This window comes from Pseudomassariella vexata (genome assembly GCF_002105095.1).
Source record: "Pseudomassariella vexata strain CBS 129021 chromosome Unknown BCR38scaffold_5, whole genome shotgun sequence".
NCBI classification, from domain to species: Eukaryota; Fungi; Ascomycota; class Sordariomycetes; order Amphisphaeriales; family Pseudomassariaceae; genus Pseudomassariella; species Pseudomassariella vexata.
This window is the reverse complement of record NW_024467960.1, coordinates 2,061,603-2,084,116: the sequence shown is the minus strand read 5'-3', so window position 1 is coordinate 2,084,116 and position 22,514 is coordinate 2,061,603. Positions and strand designations below refer to the sequence as shown.

The following is a 22,514-nucleotide window of genomic DNA, read 5'->3' as shown; positions in this document are numbered from 1 at the left end:
GATACCCGTTGCGGGACGGCACGACTAGGAATTCATATAAAGAGGTGAGCAATGGGCTTTGGTGTGTTGTTGGCCTGTAAGTTTCGAGTTGATAGCGGCTGAGCTAGCAACTAGCCGCTTACTTGCCTAGTAAGGCTCTTTGCAGTCGGCCCTTTGAATGAGTTCGCGTCAAGCAAGCTCGACTTAACAATGGCAAACCGTTTCGGGCGGTATAGGCCCGATCGTTTGGCTGAGAGTAAGTGGGCTTTGTGTTGATCTCTTGGTCGAAAGGTAGGTCTCCAATATTGACTAACGAAATGACGAATAGACTAGCAGAAGATAGGATGTAGTAGTACCATAGTAGACAGATGCAGTCAGCTTTGTAATGATGCCAATATTGAGTCAGGTTTCAACGGGGAAGGGTGGACGTAGAGTATACAACGGACATGGTTCCCATACTATATGTCACTTTATCGAGCCCGGATGACCTGATTGGGACATGCGCAGGTCTATATTGAGACAAGGATACCGGGTCTAGACGTGCCGGGATATTTGTGCCTCAGAAATGATCGGCCAACATGTGGCTGGTGAGGTGGTTGCATGGCAGATTGTGCATGGTGAAACGGAATGCTACTATTCGTCCCCCCGAAACCGTTGACGAATGGGAACCACTCCTGCAACACCACCACCACCAGGGAGCAGAGCGCCTCCTGACGCACTCGAAGCTCTGTTGCATGCAGTCGGTCTGCAAACTTCGCTGCACGGCCAAGCCGGGGACTATTCTGTTGTCTGTGGCCTACCAGAGCAGCGGGAACATAGGCGGCGGTTGGTGAGGGTCTCTTTTTTTTTTTTTTTCGCAGTCGTCATTCGCCAATGACTGCTGGATGATATGACACGACACCGGTCGGTATATCGGCTGTTCGAAATAATACGGATGAAACAGGGTCCTCGGTACACTGGCACAACTGTAGATTCCAACCAGGTCTCAAAACTCGTGGCAGAGACGCAGCCACCCATCCATTGTCCATCTCGATGTCGACCCAACACGAACAGCGGCGTACGGATCGAGAGATCTGCTAGTTGATAGTGCGTTCTAAAACGTCAGAACAGTCTGCTTCGGGGGATTACTCGCAGCAAGGCAGCGTCCAGTCATCTTTCAGATTGCCGGTGCCAATTGGCAACAGTCTATGTTGACAAGCTTGCCGTTGGAACCATTGGTAATTGTCGGTTTTGACGTGAGGTTGATTCTTGCAAAATGGGGATGGTGGGGTTGGCTTTGTCAGGCCACACCTTGATAACGACCTGGATCAGCAGGGGAGCTTTGGGAGCTTTGTCGATCCGGATCATCAGGGTCCTGAGCTGACGGCCGGTGTCGCATGTCGCATGAAAGAAAGTCGGCAGGCAGAGTACCTGGAAAGTCTCAAATGTCGCGAATACTTAGTCACGGATTGCGTGCTGTGGGTTGAAGAAGGTTTGCTGGTCAACAAGTTGCTATACGCGCGGACAAAAAAACGCCTCGCGACCCATCGCCTATATCCGACTTGAAGCTTCTTAGCCACCATCTCAGATGCGATCTGATCCTCGCAATGATCTCGCCTAAATTTCAAGACTTTACTCTCGCCCACCTCACGGTCAATTGTCACTTTCCGCTACTACTGTGTACAATAGAGTTCAGCCTCTGACAGCCGTTCCTTCAGTCGGATGTGTAGCGCCAACGCGTAACCAGGTTCTCGTTTTGGGGCCAAGTAAGGGGCCCTTCCCCTAGACATTTCATGACACATAAAGACTTGATTGAACGATCGGTAGGTCATGAACCATTCGTCCGGGTGTTTGCTGAAGTACATTGCTGCTGTGCAATCAGTAGCCAAAAAACCAGTGCAACATTGCGACTGAGGAAATGTCAAGTTCTGATATGTCTGGGGTTGCTACTCCACCCGAATCTATGGACATGAATCCATTACGAGGATGCGGAGCAGATCACCCGGAAGTCCTATGCGATGCCGAGGATCAGGATAATACCAAGGCCATGACTTGCCCGTCACTCGTACATATGAGAAGATACTTGGTGTACAGAAGATCAAGATCTGAACAGAGGTTTGACTACGCAGTATCAATTGCGAATAAGCCCCACGCCTATTTCTAGTTGCAACTTGGGGATGGGTGAACGGGGTTTGTCATTAGAAAGATGGGGGTGTGGAATGATAAAAAACTAGCACAGTTTCTCAACTTTCAGATATCCTATACCGAGCTCTACTCCAGAGGAACTGGCATCACTCAGCTCGCTATGCATTATCCAAGGGGGCAGTTGATTGCGTGCTTCCTTACATGACTGATTGCCCCAGGGGACCAGGAACAGGGTCTTCAACAAAGTCCGATTGAGTTCCACTCTAGATAATACTTAGGATGCAACGAAAAACCGACTATTGCCAGCTAGCCATGTCTGTGCGGAAGAAATCGGACACGTCTCAGGAGAAGTTGTAGTGGCGTTGTAAGCTTCAGTGCATTCTACAGCCCTCTCTCTTTAAAGCTCTGGCAATGTATCCGGTCCTTCAGTTCTAGTATCTACGCTGAGTCCACGAGGTGGCGTATACTACGGGCGAGTTGAAAGGGTAACACGGCATTCTACACCAGTCACCAAGCCCCCAGAATGGAACGAGCAATGTTGGAAAGCGTCTGATAGCCAAACAAGTCGAACTACACGAGTAAATAGAAAACGGTACCGAGGTACTTGATCGCATGTCGTACATGGACAGATGCCCATGTCGTTACATGCTACCTCCATAGCCCAATCCCGAGGTGTCCGTGGCTAGTACCCCGTGGCTATCAAGTCCTACTTGGTCACACTTCTGGATAAAGAATCTGGCACCGCATTTTATAGTCATCACGCTTGGTGATAATGTCGCGAACCTGTAACAGTGGGAGGGAAAGGCCTATAGCCCTGGAAATCTTTGGCGACCCAGGGACTTGTTCCTAGCTTAGCGCTAGAAAGACTGTGAACCAAACAAGAAACCTAGAGTAGAAGTGCGACGCGTATCTCTCGTAATGCTGCAGTGACTTGACACACACGTCGCTTGCCAGCCGTGATTTGGGACAGGTTAGTTGACATCTAGTGGTTTACCTCACACAGACACATATGGCCATTCAAATGCCTCCCGAAAACATATCCAATGGTATCATCAGTTGAAACCCCCAGACGCCAAGTAACGCACTGAGCAATAGACGAGCAGTGTGTATGTGTCCAGTCCAGCTGTTCAGTCAGCGCGACCTGGGGAACCCCTAGAATACCCCGCGAGAAAGCATCCAGATCGAGGATATCGTACCCTGACAGTTGGCAGGTATAGCACCGTGGACTCGTCCTGTTGTCTGTTTGGTCAGAGTGCAACAAGCCATCTGGGCAGCGAATCTCAAGGCGGACATCTAACTTTCGTTAGTTTCTTTCGCAAGCATTTGAAAAGACTCCACTCGACATTGGCACCATGTACGGATGGGCCACTCTAGCCCTTTCCTGTCTTCTCCACTTGTGGAAGTGAGAGAGAAAAATACAGGCCCTGCTGTGTTCCTTTTTGCCCGCTCAACAAATCCACAATATCAAGTTAGAGATTCGAGCGTCGAGCCTCCGCCTGCGCCCGAAGGCCGGGGTTCCAGAAGGATTTACAACCTTACAGGGACGGCAAGGCTTCGAGCAGCCGACGATGCGTTGCACCATTTTGGATTGAGTTCCGTCGACATCAAAGTGGCAGGCTGGCTTTCCAAGCCTCTTATCAGCCGTCGGTCGCACGAATGGACAGACATAGGAATACCCCTTCATTGCCGCTGATGAAAGAGCAAGTACGACTAGGTCATAGGCTACCGGCTTTTTCTTGTTTCATGCTGCATTCTTGCTTTCGTCCCGTCTCTGGTCATCCATGTTCGAATGGAACTGGGACTCGAGATCCGTTCGCTCCCCGGGCCCCCCAGATTGCCAGTGTCACTGCCTGTGCCCCGCACGCCTGTCTTGCTTCTCCACTTTGATTGTGTCTCACGCAATGAATGGCCCCACAGGCGACATTTTTTTGTACACTGTGGAGTGGGCTCGTCTTGCATCGTATCGCCCTCCACTTCCACTTGGCTAGCCAGCCAGTAATGCGTGCAGCAACTATGTCAATCTGCCATTCTGTGCATTGTCTCGCTGCTTGTTGCTTGTTGCCTGCCTTGGTTTGGTTTACCTTGATAATGGTCTCTACTTTGGGGCCTGGGTCGAGGTCTTTGTTCAAACCGGGCTTTTGCTTTTCCTTGGAACGGCCCAGAGTGTGTGTTTAGCATACTTCGCGATAACTAAAAGTATCGCAAAACCTTGTCCCCGGCCTACACCTACCCTGCACCTAGAGCATCAGACCTTGGCTCTATTGCTGTAAGTTGATGCAAATGGCTTCAAATGGCTCAGGCTATCTTCGACAGCACCATACAATATACATTTTGGATGCACGGAATCAGTGTGCACTTAAAAAGTACATTTGGCATGCATCTCTAATAAATGCTCTGCGCGTTAGTTCTCGATGCAAAGATACCCATCCATCCGTCTGCCATCTCGCTCACCATCCCTCCAAGGTCGTTGTTGCCCTCGCATGCCACGTTCGAAGGCGTTGCTCGAAGGCGTTCTTGTCGCTGGCTTGGTTGGCTCAGTTTGGCTCAGTTTGGCTCAGTACCCTTGGGTAGCTGGTGGTCCAGAGTGCCACCGACGCCTCCCTGGTGAATCTCTTCGTCCCCACTCCGGACCACGCTGTCTGTTCTGCTCTGATCCCTGGCCTTTCCCTCTTGGAGGGATTTTTTTTTACATGCCCACGCCCCTCCGCGTCTTGTGTACCCTTGTAATTTGCAACAGCCTTCCGAACTCCCGGAATCCCATCTCTCTATGTGGTTAAAGTAGTCTTGTACTCTTTTTCCCACACCATCCACACCACAACTCTCTTTGCCCTTCTTGGAGCTCCCACACCCTCCACTCAACCGTCTACTTCGTACCATCATCACCACCTTCCCAGGCGAGTCTCTTATTTGCACTCGTCTCCCGTGCTCGACACGTTGTGGGCTTCTACACCTTCATGCCCGTTCGTCGAGTCTACCTCTTCCCAGCTTCCGAGGACCCCACCGTTCGAATTAATTCACACGACGACTGATAACTCTTTTCGGACCCCATATTAACCCGATTTGCCCTGTGGACGACCTCATTTTTCTTCAACGCCATTTCAGTCACCGAAGCTTCACTTGACGTGGAAGGACTTCAGGGCAGCCCCAACAGCCCAGACTCCGCTCTTGCACGACAAACGAGTTCCATCTGAGCAGGAGGCAGCAGGTTACTCATGACGATCGCTCCTCGCGGCCTTCAAGGAGTTGTTTAGTAGGAGGATCGGTCAAGGCATAGCAAAAATGGCCGTCGTACTCTCATCCGAGGACAATAGTCTTTTCTCGCCGCCGGCTCTGCGGCGTACTCATTCACAGCCCAAGTTCGTAGGCAAGCAATCGTCCGGATTCCATACGTCTTCATCGACATCTCGGATTAGCGATGCTTACAACGCATCATACCACCACCAGTCTTATCACATAGTCTCTGATTCTAATCCGTCCTCGGCTCCCTCGTCACCGCGGACTGCGCATGCCGACTCGGCGGATCCGTCGTACTCGTCGACTCCCGCTACCAATCTCTCACTAGACGGTCATTGCGAGGACGACTTGGAACCTGATGACGACCGGATCCTTCTCCCAGCATACGACTCCAACCCGTTCTTCCCCCCGGCCCTCGAAGATGATCTGGAAGCTCCAACGAGCCCCCAGACAGGTAATTCTTACACCATCTCTCCACCCGAGGAGGACTCGCACGACTCATCAGCTACTACTTCACGCCCAATCACTCCGGAATTCTACGAGCACGCTGAGGATGATACGGCTGTCAAACACCACCCGACACAACACGTTGATTACTTGTCGCATAACTGGAAAGAGGAAGACATCTGGTCGTCATGGCGCTACATAGTGTCGCGGCGGAACGAGTACAGCAACGGCCCTCGTCTCGAAAACGCCTCGTGGAGAACCTGGATGAAGGCCAAGTATAGGCTCAAAACTGTCTCGCCTGAGACGCTCAATTGGTATAGTTGCTCCCGTCGTGCGACTAGTCCGCCCCTAATGTCTAATTTCCGCACAGGCTCAAGGACTGTGACGTAACGTGGCTGTATGGCCCCCTACAGACGCGCCAGCTGAATCTCTTCCCCAACGATACGGAGCATGGCAGTTCGACCCTGTCGAGGAACGATTCATTCGTCAACAAAAAGCCCATATTGAAGAAGAGAAGCATGTCTGAGATAATGCTCCAGCGGTCTCTTTCTTCTTCATCTCTACTCAAACAAGCAACGGCTGCCATCCAGGCCCAACAGAAGGATCGGAAAATGACTAGGCCTATTCTGCACCAAGCCTCCACCGACTTCATGACTTTCCCCTTTTCATCCCGCAGAATGAGCAGGGAAAACACGAGTCGTGCGCCTTCGACCGCATCGTCGGGAGTCATCTCTCCTTCGACGGAGCGGAAACACATTCACTTTGACGAGCAGGTCAAACAGTGCATCGCTGTTGACAGTCCGGGTGACGACGAGGAGGAGGAGGAAGTTGGCCACGGTCATTGGAAGTACGACAATGACAGTGACTCAGATGACGGTGCCATAATGATGAAGAGGACCAACTCGAAGAAGAAGCCTCTGAAGCCACGAAAGTCCCTCACGCCAGTCAGTGCGGAGAGCAAAACGATAGCGATGCTACCCTCGACCACCTTGAAGTACCGCAAAGACACGCCAGAACCCCGGGAGACGGCCATGAAGCACAGCACTGGGCTCCGAAGCCCCCTCTTGTCACCAACCTCTTCCCAAGAAACGCTGCGGCCGTCTCGACCGTCTGGACCATTCTACGCCGTGGACAATGATGAAGAGAATACACTTGGTGACGAGACTAGCACGACCCCAGTTTCGAGTCCCGTCGAAGCCTTCGTACAAAACCGACAGCCTGGACTGTCCCGATCGGGCTCAACAAACAGTCTCACGGCAGAGCCAGCAGGCATGCGCCGAACCGAGTCCGGTATGTTCATGCCCTACGAGGAAGGAGAGGTTCGAGGTAACGATGGGATCATTGGGCGCGTGATCGACACGGTCAATACTGCTCGGGATATTGCGCATGTCATCTGGAATGTGGGGTGGAAGAGATAACTGGGGTATGTCTCGCCTAGTGTTGGGATTACCCTGGTTCAGCAACAAAATACACCCCTTATTACCTCGCGACGCATCGTTGGGGGCGTGATGGCACGAGGTGTGGTATTATCTATTTGGCGGTGAAGGAAGATTTGATGGCGTGTGTACTAGCCCATCCGCATCATTCGCATCATTCGCATCATTCGCATCACGCAGCACAACTTCAACCGCCCAACGCCGATTTCATTCCGTCGTAAACGAAAAGCACGCGACCATATTGATTTTTTTTTTCGAACCTGCATTGCATCCGGCGTCTGAGCGGGCGGCTTTAATTCACTAATTGTCATTATTCATTACCAACTGGAATTTTCGAGCCAATTTCTACACATCAAGTGGACAACGGCCAGGGACGGAATGGAATGAGGTATCAGCACACGGACACAATATGGATCGGATTAAGCGACATACGGGGTTGTTCCTCCCACAGGTCGGGTTTCAATGGGGCGTTCAAATGTCCATTTGTTTTTTTTTTCCATGTCGGTTGGCAAGCATGCCAAACAACCGGTCACGAGGACGGATAGAGAGCAAAGCAATTTCTGGAGTGATGCAAGAATACCCCAGGGCGAAAGGTTCAATGTCGACAAACTTGCTGTCACATGCAAGTTCATGCACAGCTCAGCGCTCCAGCGTCTGATTAGGTTATGTTGTCAAGGAAGTGAACGAATCTCGCCGTACAGATTGGTTTGGTCGGGACCAGTATTCCCCTACGATAACAGTGATGGTCTCCATCCCCTGTAGATCTGGAAGGGGCTTTCAATGTGTTGACGGCCTCTTCGGGGTGGTTGGTGGTTGGTGGTTGGGTCACATGGCCGGGGGACTTGATCTGCTCGGCTTGCCAGAAAGACAACTAATGTACAGGCTCGAGTTACGCAAAACCAAAACATAGATTTGCCAGCGTATAGAGAGCAACGCCGTGGATACGGTGGCCTCAATGTGATACACGGAATTATTACACCCTCGTCTCTGTGCGTGTGCTACATGTAATGCCGATGAAGACGAGATCAATGATGATATACTAACAGTTGGCCATCCATTACCTCGGGAAGCAGGTAATACGTGAAAGACATAGTAACAACGACGCAAAACTCGAATGGGGCTACAAATACCATCATGTAGCAGTAATCGACAATAAACCAGCAGAAGGCGTACATCACATGCATTCCAATATGGTGATACCCATGGTGGAATGTATACCCAACACCCTGAACTAAGTACCTGGTCGAGATTGGATGCATCGGTTTTATCCGGGCTCAATGCCTCGGCACGCACAGAGGGGCGAGTCAGGTACTAACTGCCCACAACTCTCTGTTCTTCTGGGTCATAGCTAATAGAGGGATCTATTACTACAGGGTGTCGGTATTAGATTTGAACATACGACCCCAAAATCAGCCGAGATCTCATGACTACTAAGGACATGCCGAGTAGGTTAGCTTAAACATGGAGACCAAAGCTAGGAATAAAACATGTATACTAACAACCACGGTTTTACAGACAAGGTTAGGATCTCATGCGAATGGAAACCTGGGTCTTCGATTAAAAATCTGCAGGAAGACTGGGCTGGGCTGGGCTGGGTCAGTTGACCTACGTTAGATGTCAATGACTGCTATTGCTAGCTGCAGTTCTACAGCAACTTATTTCCTAAGGGGAGTAATTAGATATTTCATGCTGAAGCTTCGGTCACAAGGACTCTGGGACGTGTTATGTATGTCGAGAGTGGTTACTTCATCCTTGGACGCCTAGTCGGGCTTGCTTGCCTATACTTGAACAGGGTCTACCTCCGTGAGTAAATATGAGAAGAGTGATACGGAGGCGAAATTGGCGCGGTAATTGCACTTTCTCTCTTTTTCTTTCTTATTTTTTCTTTTCTTTTCTTTACTTCTGTTTGGTTTGGGCTTGTAACTATTTTTCTCATTCCCAACGCGATACGAGCATCGACCCTAGGGGCGTAGGGGTAGTGTGCTTGTGCATGATGATGGGCGGTGAACCCAGATGTAAGTCATACAGACGTCGATGCCATCGATTTCACACGACTTGCTACCCCGGCCAACCTAACGGAGTTCGCAAGTTGCAGAGAAGAGTTAGGTCGGGTATGTGCATGTCCTATCCCGAGGCCCTAGGCTGTGTTTCATTCTATGTGGTGTTACAGGTTACAATGTGGTAGCACACTCATCAAGTGATCGTACAGCTCCCCTCCTTACATATTACACACAGCTTCTACACACCTTATGTGACTGGCGTGTCATGGTGCTAAGGCTGGGCAGATTCGGTTGACCGCACCTCTCAAATCGATCCTCAAGCTGCCAAATGCGGTTGTTTGGTAGCTGCATCGATGGCGGCAGCATCAGTGACGCCGACCCTCTGGAGTATTCTTACTGCCTCGACCGAAATCTGGTTGGCATGAACATTGACATCCTGCAGTTTGACCTCAAAGACATCACCAAGACGCACATCAGTCATCTTGGACACGTTGTTCATATGCTCGACCTTCAAGATGGCGCGTCTGTCGAACCAGTTCAGCCGACCAAGGACGCTGCTTCGTCCAGTAACGTGGGCAACGGTGAACCTGTATGTTGATGGGAGCTTGGCTTCCTTGAAACGCCAAGCCCGAACCAGGGCCTGCAAAATCCACTGGTCAGCGCCGTCGCCGTTAGCGAGCGCGCGGGCTTGTTTCTCGCGGACGCGAAGCATGGGCAGCATGCGATCCATACGCTCGCGTGTGAATGGTAGAAAAGAGTCGTCCTTATTTCCAACAAGTGAACGGCCAAGCCTCTGTTCTTCGAGCATGGCAGCCTCGATCTGCCAGTGCACAAGGAGGTCTGAGAAACGACGGAGAGGCGAGGTGGCTTTGGTATACATGTCTGCGCCAATCGTGAAATGCGGACCGGGTGAAGTCGAAATCTCATCGCCGCCAAGAAGGGCGCGGAGGTGGCGCCAATGGTGGTCTTCGGGACGAGCGCCCCCTTCAAGGAAAGGGCGGAAAACATCCCGCGTGTACTGCTGGATGAGGGCGGCGTTCTGGGCTGCGTGTGGTTGCGTGCGGTATGGAATGGGGATGCCACGATCATTGCACCACTGCGCGGCGATTTCACCAGCGAGCTTCATGACATTCTCAACCAAGTCGGTACCAGAACGTTTGGAAAATGTAATACGGATAGAAGGGTCTCCGGAAGCATTGATGAATCCATCACTTGTAGTACATTGTTCCACGTTGTCGAAGTAGACTTCTGGTTGAGGGCGAGCTTGGAAGTATGGGGTAGCACCTCTATCGAAGCGCGCATTCTGGATTGTTCTGCCGAGCTCAGCGAGAAGAGCCAGTTCACCACGTTGCTTGGGAGAGAGATCGATAGGTCGCGTCATCTTCCTCGAAGGGGGTTTTGCCATGGGAATGGGTCCTATATTCAGGTGCTGATCCGAAGCGATTGGATCATCTCGGGTTTCCCCAAGCGCGTCGTTAACAGCTTCTCCGGTAATGTAAATAACATCCTTCAACGTGCCAGGCACTATGTTGTGTTTCAAAACGTGGCCCTGCGTATTTACGAGGGCACTGAACGTCAAGCAAGGCCTCCCTGGGGCAAGCGAGAATCGATCCTGGCTGATGTTGCCGGGGAGCATGCGGTCATAGTGGCCTGGGAGATAGATCGTCTCTGGGACCAGCTCGGCATACTTCGCAATTGGGGTTGCAGCAGAAATTGAGGATGCTGGATCCGCAACGTGGACGTGGATCCAATATTCTTCAGGATTGTCTGTTCGTTCAACTGAGACGGCATCATCGATATCCATGGTAGATTCGGCATCGATGCAAAAAGCAGTGTGTCCGTCCCACTGCTTCCGTCGATTCTCGAAAATGTCGGTTTTCATGTGTCTGTCTAGGATACCAAAAAAGGGGCGGGTAAAACCACCCCCCCGTTGGATTTCCACGTCAGGAAAGCGGATTCTGTATCGAGACGAGATTTCCCAGGGGGCTACCCAACCAATTTCTTGAAGGAAGGTCCAGCCCGTCGTCGAGTTCAAAACCTCGCTTTCGTACCTCTCCAAGTACCGGAGGATTGCAGATCCTATGCAATGGAACCGTGAATAGTTTGGAAACTTCTGATAGCTGGCCCACAACTCTAGAAACTGAAGGATCTCCAGATCGGTGGCGGTCCAAGTCGGCCGGGAGATATCTTGCGACTTGGAAGGACCGACGACGCCATGCGGCGAGAACCTTCGAACCTTGCGGCTGTTGTCAATGGCTAGTTGAGCCCTCTTCAAGAAACTCGACAGCGAGTAGGCTCCGCCGCTTTGTTCATGTTTTTGGTTCGCTCGGGGACCTGCGCACGATTCCAGGAATTCACGTACCATGACCTCGACCCTCTGTACAATACGGACTTCTGAGAGGGGGCTGACCTCGAACAAGTAAGATTTTTGTTTCCCTGTTTGCTTTAGAGGACGGAAGAAAATCTCATCTTGAAGCAGAGCCCTGTGGACAGCATACAAGGCATTTGGAGCAAATTTCCCGTCTTTCTTGATAATTGCGGGCAGCAGTAGATCAGCTATCTCATGAAGCGTTAAATATCGATGCTTTAGCGGGTCTCCAATGAAAGAACTTGAGGCATCCAAAGTTCCAGCGTTAGCCTGATATACAGCTTCGGCACCCTGTTCGAATTCTAGCATCTTGCGAAGCATTGGGGCGCCGACTGCTCTTGATGGACCATGTCCGAGATCCTGCAGCGCGTTCAAAGCCTCCATGGGCACATCGCCAGTTGGGATTTCGGCAATGAGGGGCTGGAGTTCTGAAGGATCAACGAATTTTTTCACGACAAACAACGTATTAACACCCAGTCCGGAAAACCACTTGCCGCTGCTTGTGTAATAATGCTCATAACCGTTGAAGCGGCCTAGACAAACAGCAAGCATGGGTCTTCGGGCGGCTTCGGATCTAGAAAACGGCATTAGCTAAGTCAAGCGCGCAAGAGATGAAAATAGCATTACCCCATCTCCACCAAGTCTCCAGGCCGAAGCATGGTGTCATCCGACCGCAAATCACTAAGCTCATCACCGTCGAATAGTGGAGCCTGGACATCAAACTGGGCCATTGTAACGTTCTGCGGTCGAGTGAAGGTGTTGGACAACTCGCCGGCATTGGCCAAATCGGTAATCATGTTGTGGCTTTCGTCGGGATTTTCTGCCTCCCACTTGCGCAAACGATCTCGGATGGGGAGTTTTTGGTCCTCCTGAGAACGAGACGCACTCTGCCCACTGCCATCTTCACCTGCAGAATGATGAACTGTGGCCAAACCCTGGACATCAATGTTAGCTAAAAATGATTGCTAGGGGTTTTCCAGGCCGGGCATTTGTCGTACCCGTCTCAGCATCAGAGACCGTCCTTGACCCGCTGGACGAACATTTCGTAGTGCTGAGAGGGTACCACGTCTCTTAGAAATGGCATCCGAGGCAGTTGTACGGAAAGCACAACGCCAACACACGTAAGAACGACCAGAGACTTGCAACATATCCGCTCTGGAAAGACAGTGCTGTCTCTTTGGATTTAACTACATTGACAAAGCGTAGGGAGCATAGGAAAACATGGCTGCATCGTTAAATTTTAAAGTGGGGATATCATCACGTGACGACTGATATTAGATGTCATAAATTATAGGAAAGAGCGAGGCAATCACTAGCGTGTCTTAGTACCACTGGGGAGTTTCTGCCTTGACAGTTCAACTACCTTAACCATCGGAACAACAGCATAATGAGCAGAGCCTGTCTAGGGCGGAAACTGACATCGCGGAACTGTGACATGTTGCCATTACGTTGTGGGCCTCGGGGTACCGGGCCTTCTTTGAGACACATTCTCCGCTTGCAACTGCCAACGCCCATCCATCTCTGCACTGTCTACCAAGTTTTACTGGTAGACGTTTAGAATTCAAACATGTCCAACGTTCGCCTTCTTGGCTGTAGCATCAAATATGCCATTGATACTGAAAACCATCAAAGAGCCGCCTGTTGCCTTTGTTCACCAGTCTGCTTTTTCTAATCCTCGATACCCCAGCCACCACGCCCTCTTAGCGTTTCTGTTATCCAGACTGCTTTCATCCTTGTTTGAAAACCATTGAATCATAGGATCTCGCAATTTGGAACAAGAAGAAAACATGACCTACAAGATGTTTGCTATTGCCGCCGTTCTGGCTGGGGTTGCTCTGGATCAGATGGACGGTATGGAAAGCATCATGCCCATGGAAGCCGCAGCCAGCGCCGCCGCTGCTAGTATGTCACCTGAGACAGCACAAAATGAGGCTGCCACTCTTGCAGCCTCGGGGCAGCACCCTCCCATTTCTGGCAGTGGAGCCACTGGAATCTTTGTAAGTAAGCCCTTCTGGACAGATTGCGTCCTTTCCAGACTAGCAAGTGATACATTTTCGCCGTCTCAGTGCTGCTCAGTGCGCTTGTTCAGCTGTAAGAAGAAGTTGGGGAAGCATGTAGTGAACGACGGTCAACGCCAGATGGAGACGTCAACTTACAATAATTTTCATTTGTCACGGTTACTTTGAATACCAAATAGTTAGAATGGATCATGTAATCTTCATTGCAAGCTTCTTCATTTGTTCACGGTAGGGCTTTTGGCAGTTACGTCCCGTCCAAATTCGTGTTCGGTCAAGAAGTCAATACAAAGAAGGAAAATTGAACTTTAACAACTGCGTTTGAAGCGTTGCCATTAACCAGGAGGCAGAAATGCGTGTTTTACTCAACTCTATAGGCAATTGCTCCATCCATCAAGGCTAGCTTTACCTATCCCTGGAGCAACTCTATGAGGCATGCTCGCTTGTCTTCGAAGCGACTTTTGGACGCAATCAGATCTACTTAATTCAGGGAATGATGAGCAATAAATCCAGAGTCGATGCCAGTTGATTGAAGGTTAATCAAATGCATGCACAGAAGTGGACATTACCACGGATGGAAGAGCTGAGCTGAAGTTGCGAAGTGGAGTCGGTTACACCGTTTATTTATCACTCCACATCGGCCTATTTGTGAGAGAGAATGGTTCTTACTCAGCGGAGGCACTATTTTGTACACTACCAACGCCTTGTTAACTTATATACTGTGTAGATGGGTTTCATTGTTCCAAGGGTACTCGAGCAGATAAAGTACGTAACTGCGCAGCTGAGGCATGTATGTTGTCGAATGGTGGTCAGTATCACCTTGAAAGCTCATGAAGAAAAGGAGTATATTGGCAATCCGGAGTCGAGACTCTTTCTCCGACTGATCGACAATCTCGTAAAGCAATGAGTTCCTGCTGCGAATGAAAGCTTGGTATTTGGAACAGGCAGGACGGAGGATGATCATGTCCATGATGAGAGCTCCTCAATAAAAGAGAACGTGGAGAAGGAGAAAGCACGGACACCAAAAAGCCGGGATAGTGACAGATCAAAAGAGGCAAATTGCCCATACTACCTGCAAGTGCTAAGCCGAAAACATATATCCCAGAGCAAGAGTGCCATACCTTAAATCTATTCACGGCAATCGCTGCCGGCCATTACGCTGGTCCACCCGAGAACTTTAAGTACGCAAGTGCATAGGGGAAATAGTCGGTTGAAGAAACATCTTGGAGCCGGTTGAAGGCGCTCATTTTTTGGGGAAGTGTCATCCACATGGGCGCCACTACGAAGGGTACGAAGATACTCGGCGGCGTTTAGTTGACGTTGGCACCATGCAGGGTCAAGATGCAGGTACGAAGTCCCAGGACGTTAAAGATCGGCTGAATCCATTTCTCAACCGGAGACGATCCAACATCAACAATAGATCACCTTGCCGCTCTCAGGCCCGTAAGAGCTTTGCAGCTTAGGCAAGTTATTTTCCTGTTATGGTAGCAAATAGTTGTGCTGACCATCTCCCAGCTCTATCCAACTATCGGTACATCAATTCGGAAATCGCAGAATCTGCACGCTTTACAGACTACATGATTGTTGACATTTCTGGAAGCTTGGGATCCTGGAGGCTTTCGGAGTGTTCCCTATTGAGCCTGCGCGCCTTGCAGGATGCTGCAGGGTGTGTTAATTCAAGCGGTGATCTCCCTGGGAAAACGCGCTGTGGGTGGTTCGTAGTGATGTTGCAATTTCCCGCAACTCGCTTAACTAATTTCCCATAGTCGTCGGCAACCGCTCCAGGACTGCGCTAGCAGGCGCCGAATGGCACCTCCGCCTGTCCACCATAGAGCTCCTCCTTAATTTTGCTTCATTCTCTCGTAATTTTCTATCAACCACGTTCACCCCACAACCACCAGCCAATGACCCCGGTCGAATGACCAGTCGAATGCCCGCATCAAGCAGCTCGCTTTCTATGGACAAGTCAATGTTGCTTTTCGTCAATGGCCATCATTCATTGCCGAATTGACCGGACAGAGAAATGAGTGATGGTCTCTCCGTACTCTCGTCTCTGACCACAGCAACCGTGACAACAGAGTCATCGCGCGCGCCATAACAAGGCCGAGAAACACACCACTGCAGTCTGCAAGTGTCGGTATTTACTGTCCTGGATTATGGGGACCGATGAAAGAGACTAATCCTGGCCAGGTACCCTGTCTTTCCAAGGACCACATGGGTCAATATGGTGACTTTGTTGACCCAAAAGAGTAAGGGCGCAAGGATGGCCGTGCTCAATAGTAGTGGACTGGCTTGACTGGCAAACTGGAGATGCGGCCGGGCTCTCACTCTATTGCCAAAAACAACAACCATGTCAAATTTGATGTCCGTAAGGGCACCCACCCATGAAGCCGTAGGTCACAATAAAACTACCTGCCCTGCTGCTCTATCAGGCCCTCCTTTCCCTCTCTCCTCTTCCCTCTTCACGGAACGACCCTAATGTTGATGCTGTTGACGTAACAAGTATCTCCAGCTTTCGTCCATCGTTTTCGCGCATCCCCTACCCACCGCTTCACTCTTTCAGCGGGCACTCGTTCTTACGAAAATCTGCAAACCGCAGAATATAATAATACTTTTGAAGGAAAGCAAGGATGAAGGTTCAATTCGCTACTGTCGCCGTTGCGGCCCTTGCTGGAAGTGCTGGTGCAACCGTCCACCACCGACACGCCCACGACATCTTCCGCAGGAATTATGACAATGCCACCTGCACGCCTGAGTGCACCACCTACTGGACCACCTGGTATGGTGAAGCTACTCGTACGTCGAGAACAAAATCAGAACCACATGTGCCACACAGGTCACTAACAAGAGAAATCAGTGCACAACCCTTCTCCCCCTTCCGCCCCGGCCACCACCAGCAGCGTTGCGCCCGTGACCACTGCTGCTCCCCCAACTTCGACTAAGGTCATTGCCGTGGTCCCTACGCCCGTTGCCCAAACTTGCTCAACCACGGGTGTGTACACCTTCCCGGCTACCACAATTACTCTGAATGAGACTACAACTGTGTGCGCCCCATCCTCAACCAAGGTCCCCAGTGGTACGTACACTTTGGGTGGTGTTACTACAGTCGTTACAAACGCGACTACCATTGTCTGCCCTTACCCCACTGTTTCTACCAGCGAGGGAGTTACGACTAGCGTTATTGAGACGACCACCTACGTCTGCCCCTCGGCCGGCACTTACACCATTGCCCCGACGACTACTACCGTATACAACGAGACCACCGTAGTGGTGCCAGTTATCTCTACCTACCCTCCCGGAACTTACACTCAGCCCGAAGTTGTGACGACCGTCACTGAGACTAACACCGTCATCTACTGCCCCTTCGATGAGCTTACTACGGCGGTTACATCCTCGCCAGCTGAGGTCACCAGCTCCGCCCCCGCTGAGGTTCCCACCACTACCTCAGTCCCCGTGGAGGCCACCACCAGCTCCGCTGTTGTCTACCCTTCGTCGAGCGCTACCCAGAGCGCGACCTCATCGGCAGCCAAGCCTTCCAGCACTCTGGGTGGCAGCGGCAATGGACCATGGGGTCTCACTTACACCCCGTACGACACCGCGGGCAGCTGCAAGTCTAAGTCGGATGTTGACTCGGATATTGCTCTGATCGCCGCTGCCGGTATCACCACCATCCGTGTTTACTCGACCGACTGTGACACCCTGCCTAACGTTGGTGACGCATGCTCAAAGCACGGAGTCAAGATGGTCCTCGGTATCTTCATCGACGCACCCCACTGCTCTGCCAACAACCCCACCGTCGCCGAGCAGATCAGCGCCATTAAGTCGTGGGCTCAGTACGACATTGTCGAGCTCATCGTCGTCGGTAACGAAGCTGTCTTCAACGGTTACTGCTCCGCCTCGGAACTTGCTAGCCTCATCTCCGAGTGCCGATCCGAGTTCTCTGGCTACTCCGGTCCCTTCACTACTGCCGACATCGTCACCATCTGGGAAGACTCCTCAGTCACCAGCGTCCTTTGCGACGTCATTGATGTCGTCGGATGCAACTCCCACGCTTTCTTCAACACCGAGACGGTTGCCTCCCAGGCTGGCGAGTTCGTCAAGGGCCAGCTCGCGATTGTCAACCAGGCCTGCCCCGGCAAGCCTGCAAAGGTCCTGGAGACTGGCTGGCCGTCGGCCGGAAACTGCATGGGCAAGGCTTGCCCCGGTCTCGTCGAGCAGGCCATCGCCGTCGCATCCCTCGTCACCGAGGTCGGTGCTGATTCCATCCTGTTCAGCTACACTGACGACGCATGGAAGGACGGTAGCACCGAGTGCGGCTGTGAGCAACACTGGGGTTGCGCCTCGGCCCTCGGCCTCTAATTGTGCCATGTCCGAAGTGACAAATCTTGTACATGAACATGCGTCTTACCCTGCACTGCACTTTTGGATATATACACCAACCTCCCTACGTGTTGCGCCATGAGACGCGCCTGTGGGGAGGCCGATAAGGAGAGCAATCTATTCATAGCGCCTGGCGTGGGTTTCTTTCAACCAGGATTAGGGTTCATGCAGGGAGACGAACAAGCTCGCCCGCCAAAATAATACAAAATACCACAGGCTGTGCACGACACGGGGTCTGGTTCATAATGTTATAATTTATTAGTGTCTATAATAGATTCCGGTGGTTTGTCCAACATTCATGTTCAACTTCTTATCCCTTGCCTAGTTTGTGATTTTCTTCGTTGCCTCTGGTCTCGGACCATGAGGTTCATATCTTCGATTAGTACTCCTCAAGGCCCTTCCTTCTTTGCTTGTCCAAGTATTGGATTTACTTCGTATGTATACTATGATACGCTTTCGGTGCTATGAGCTCTGTACTATTTACATTGCCATAAACAGTGATCTCTGAGCTTTCGCGTCTCTTCGATTAGTTAGCCCACTATGAACAGAGACAATGCACGTCCCGCCAGTAGCAAAGCAATCATTAGATCCAGCGTATGCGGCGTGAAAATCAGCCAGGCAGTATGTGGTTCAGATGCAGACTCTAAGGGGCTGAAGCTGTCTCTTGGGCTTCCTGTGTCCTAAGGCAATCATCCTCGCGCGATGCAGTACTGGGAGGGTGGTCGACGCAGATAATATGGGTTCCGTAGGTGAACTGCCAGTCGGCCTTCGGGAGCCGTGGCAAGAAAGACTATACGTTTGTTCAGATTTTCAGATATACTTTTTAGGGTCACGAACGGAAGCCGTAATGTATAAATGATATTCCCATATTCCCCGTATGCAAAACCCCGACAACGATAACGTTGACGTCATTTATGTCCATATATACTGATGGCCAAGCCCAAAGTTGGCAGTCAGAAATTAAGAAGACATCGCAGTCTGGTGACTTAGGGATGAAATATCGCAGATCAGTTCGCCTAGTCCGAGGGCTTGAAAATTGAGTGTTCCCATTTCTTCACTAAAATTCTTCAAGGTAAGGTGATTCGAGATTGAAGGGATCTCAGAGGAGCTTCTTTCAGCTGGGAGATAGTGTGAACCACTTGCGTTATTTCGTCGTGTCCAGCTGGCCCTTATTAGATACAGTGAAACAGTATTCCCAGTGTCGAGGTAGTGCAGTAGTGAAAGATCACTTGACGTCCTGAAGTGTTCAAGGCTGATCCTGAACCCTGGTGTCTGACTAGAGTATCTATCACGAGTCTAAATGAATAGTTGGTAAAAAGTTGATGGGGTGACATGAGATATCGAACAAGCAGATGTTCATAGAACTTGGGCCGAGTAACATGCAGCCCGGATCCAGCGTGGCACATAAATATGAAGGAGTCACTATTGAGAGAAATGGTGTATGAGATACACAGCTTGTTCACGTATATGACAAGTCTTGCTGGCGCCTCTGACTAATGTTGCAGCGCCAATTTTACAGCTCAATTCACACTACAGGATGGCGAGGAGTCTGAAGCCCAGCCAGTAAGTGTGCAAGAAACAAGTACACACCACCGGGCAATCGCTTACTGCATGATTTTCGCGGAAACGTCTCGAGTGCTGGATGAAGCCTGTTCAGTCCGAGTGGAATATTCGCAAGAATGGTACCTCGAAGACGAGTGTCGACAGATCCCTGTATCGGTAAGTTCTTGTCTCGAGGAAGCCGTGTTGTTTGGTTTAGTTTCTGGTATGCTTGGGATACTTACTTGGTATTGACAGCTGACCGCGTTGTTCGACATTTGTCCCCTCCGAAGGCTGACGAAATGCCTCTTCACTATCAAGCATATTGTATACATCAACCCACCCACCAGTGGTACACACAGACTAACGGTACAGCAAAAACACTATAACTTCAAACTGTTATAGCTCAACGAGTTTACGAGCTAGAAAGTAGACAACCGTGTTGTTACATAGGCCGGTACTTAAATTGTAGCAGTAAATAGCTACATGTTATGTAAAATGTCCAAGTACCTAGATATATAATTGCTAATTGACAGACACTATGAAGGTGCGTGAAGGACCGATCCCAAGTTAGCCCCGAGGCGTCCCTAAATACTACAACGCGTCTCTGCCTCGTACCCCTTCACAACTGAGGCTACTACTTCCCACACATATATTATAATAAGTCCTCTAGAAAAACAACCATGATAGCTATAAGAGAATGGATAGCGTTTCATATCAATGTTACTATAGCTTGTACAGGATAATATTGATTTAGTATGTAATAACGTAGTGAAGGCTTTAGGTAGATATTTTAGATTTCCCGTGGAATTGGTGGCTTGAGGTCATGGTGAGGTACACTTGAGATACTTTAGTGCGCTTGTGCGGCTTGGACACTCCACCCTCCCCTCCAACCTCTACTTCCCTTCTTCACCTTCGTATGTAGCCGGAATGCTAGTGCCAGTGCGATCCCGCATTTCCTACCGATTTAGTATCCCTTCTCGAGTTGAAGCTAAGAAGCTAAAAAGCCAACGATCCCGGCTCAAAACAATACTTCATTCTTCTTTTCAACTAATCTAAAGGCTATATTTTCAAACTAATAGTATAATTTCTAGAATTTAGTTGCATCAGGATACATTTTTCCAATTATTTTCTTTCATTTTAGTAGGCAAAGAAGTCGTTAAGTTAAATACTTTTAGATTCGTGGGTAACGAGAAGATTTGGCTGTACCGTTGAGAGATGAGTGCCGCTGATAAGTAGACCAGGAGGGAATCGGCCCGTGTTGATGACCCGAGATGGATTTCGTATTGATCGTTGTGCGTGCTCTACGCGTTGTGCTACGTACGCTGGCGTTGAGAGGTGGTCTTGCTCTCTCCAGAAGGCAGAAGGTGCTGACCCACTAGCTGCAGCTGCAATCGTACCGCTTTCGGCCTAGGGCATAACTGTGGCGTTCAATCCCACAGGTTAACGCATCAAGGAAATGGTTCAACGAAGAAAACCTGATGCTCATTCATGAGAAAAGAGTGACAAGTCCTCGAGAAGAACGATTGAGAAGTGGATATAAGATGCGGTGTCACCTAGAAACCAGGAAAGAACATCGCAGAGGAGAGTGTTACGAAGCAATTCCATGACAAGAGCCTGCCGTACAAGGTAGAACAACTGTCCTCTCAAGGAAGCATACTCCCACAACCTGCAAGTACTTCGGTACTCGAGCTCCCCATCCAGTGGGCTTATGCAAGTGCTCCACGTGCCTCTATACTCGAGTTCTGTCTCACCGCTCAATACTTGTGGTCCCATGCCCGCTAGCAATCTCCATCCCAGCCAGATCTAGATATGGTGGAATCGGATGGCAGGCACCTTGATTAGATCTGGGGTATTTCGAGATTGTCTGGGACTCTTTGGCCAGCTCATAACACAACTGCAAAAGACGATCTCGTGACTAAGTGCTTGATGTGGTGCATGAGTACGAGTTATGCTATGAATTATGAAGAATGTGTGGCCCGGCCCTCCTTTTCGAGACTTGCGACAACGCGGACAACCAGGAATACGGGAATCACAAGACAAGATGTGTGGAGGGGTAGTCGTAGTCGTAGTCGTGCCACAGTCCAGATTTTTCAACGGGGCCGGCCGAAAATCGCACGTACCATTCGTGGACACCAAAATCGTGATGAGATCTCGAAGTTGGGGTCTTCGGAGCAACCTTGCAAGGCCCACATCAGTCCACTTCACTTGCAGTTGGCCGTAGCGTTAAGCGCGACATGTCCAGTTGCAGGGTCCAGTTGTAGGGCTTGCAGCGGTATGATGCATGTGCGGGATAACTCGGCTCCCAAAGGCTCCAAACCCGGATCTGGCAGGCCGTGTCTGCAACGAAGAATTCGACGTCACCAAATCAGCGGGATTGAGGGTGAAACATCAGGCTACATCAAACCAACAACACCATGAGAGAATCTTGACACATTCTCTCATATGCAGCCTTACCAAGGTTCTGGGCAGCGTCCCCAAAACTCCTTTCCAGCCTTTCCGAGGTTCCGTCCACGCGAACCCTGGCCGCCTCAGCCATCATTGAAATGTGGTAATGCAAAGCGCTTGATAGGGTAATAAGGTAAGGGACGCGCTCTGCGCCGATTTGCGACAGTATCGTAACATCATGCTTTATCACAGCCCTCAACAACACGACAACTCATTGGCTCATCGCCTTTATCAAGGAACAATTAGGGACAAGACCTGACTGTGCCCAAGACCAACTCGTACGTACCCCATATTTTATGCACTGGTCTGACCGTTGTCTCCCAGCCGTTTTTGACTCGAGTATTTTTGTTCAGATAGTGTCAGCTGGGCTCTGCATGGCCACTGCCTACAAGTAAACTAGGTCTCCCTGGCGATTTGCGCTGGCACGAGGTGGTTCAGCCAAAGAGGCCCGGAATTTTGACCTAATCAGGTATGAAAAGAGCCCAGCTCCAAGAAATCCTCCATCTCGGATCCCATGCCCGTTATTGTATTCCTACTTTGAAAA

The 22,514-nt window shown here is 50.4% G+C and overlaps 4 protein-coding genes across 4 annotated transcripts; 3 read left to right on the top strand and 1 right to left on the bottom strand.

Annotated features, from left to right (window-relative positions):
• Window positions 1-5,382: 5,382 nt before the first annotated feature.
• On the top strand, window positions 5,383-7,202 carry BCR38DRAFT_339361 (protein phosphatase type 1 complex subunit Hex2/Reg1; the record flags this gene model as incomplete). Its single annotated transcript, XM_040855698.1, has 2 exons — window positions 5,383-6,098; window positions 6,155-7,202. 2 exons carry the CDS (start codon window positions 5,383-5,385, stop codon window positions 7,200-7,202), a joined length of 1,764 nt encoding a protein of 587 aa, XP_040717345.1.
• Window positions 7,203-9,536: 2,334 nt separating this feature from the next.
• On the bottom strand, window positions 9,537-13,025 carry BCR38DRAFT_484013 (uncharacterized protein; the record flags this gene model as incomplete). Its single annotated transcript, XM_040863692.1, has 3 exons — window positions 9,537-12,162; window positions 12,216-12,523; window positions 13,008-13,025. The coding sequence occupies 3 exons, from the start codon at window positions 13,023-13,025 to the stop codon at window positions 9,537-9,539; spliced, it is 2,952 nt and encodes a 983-aa protein (XP_040717344.1).
• Window positions 13,026-14,931: 1,906 nt separating this feature from the next.
• Window positions 14,932-15,614, top strand: BCR38DRAFT_408322 (uncharacterized protein; the record flags this gene model as incomplete). The annotated part of the gene is made up of 3 exons (XM_040858255.1): window positions 14,932-15,046; window positions 15,119-15,310; window positions 15,370-15,614. 3 exons carry the CDS (start codon window positions 14,932-14,934, stop codon window positions 15,612-15,614), a joined length of 552 nt encoding a protein of 183 aa, XP_040717343.1.
• Window positions 15,615-15,890: 276 nt separating this feature from the next.
• On the top strand, window positions 15,891-18,317 carry BCR38DRAFT_178771 (glycoside hydrolase superfamily). Its single transcript, XM_040853915.1, has 3 exons — window positions 15,891-15,995; window positions 16,116-16,399; window positions 16,461-18,317. Exons 2-3 carry the CDS (start codon window positions 16,234-16,236, stop codon window positions 17,960-17,962), a joined length of 1,668 nt encoding a protein of 555 aa, XP_040717342.1. The 5' UTR covers window positions 15,891-15,995; window positions 16,116-16,233; the 3' UTR covers window positions 17,963-18,317.
• The last annotated feature ends 4,197 nt before the right edge of the window (window positions 18,318-22,514 follow it).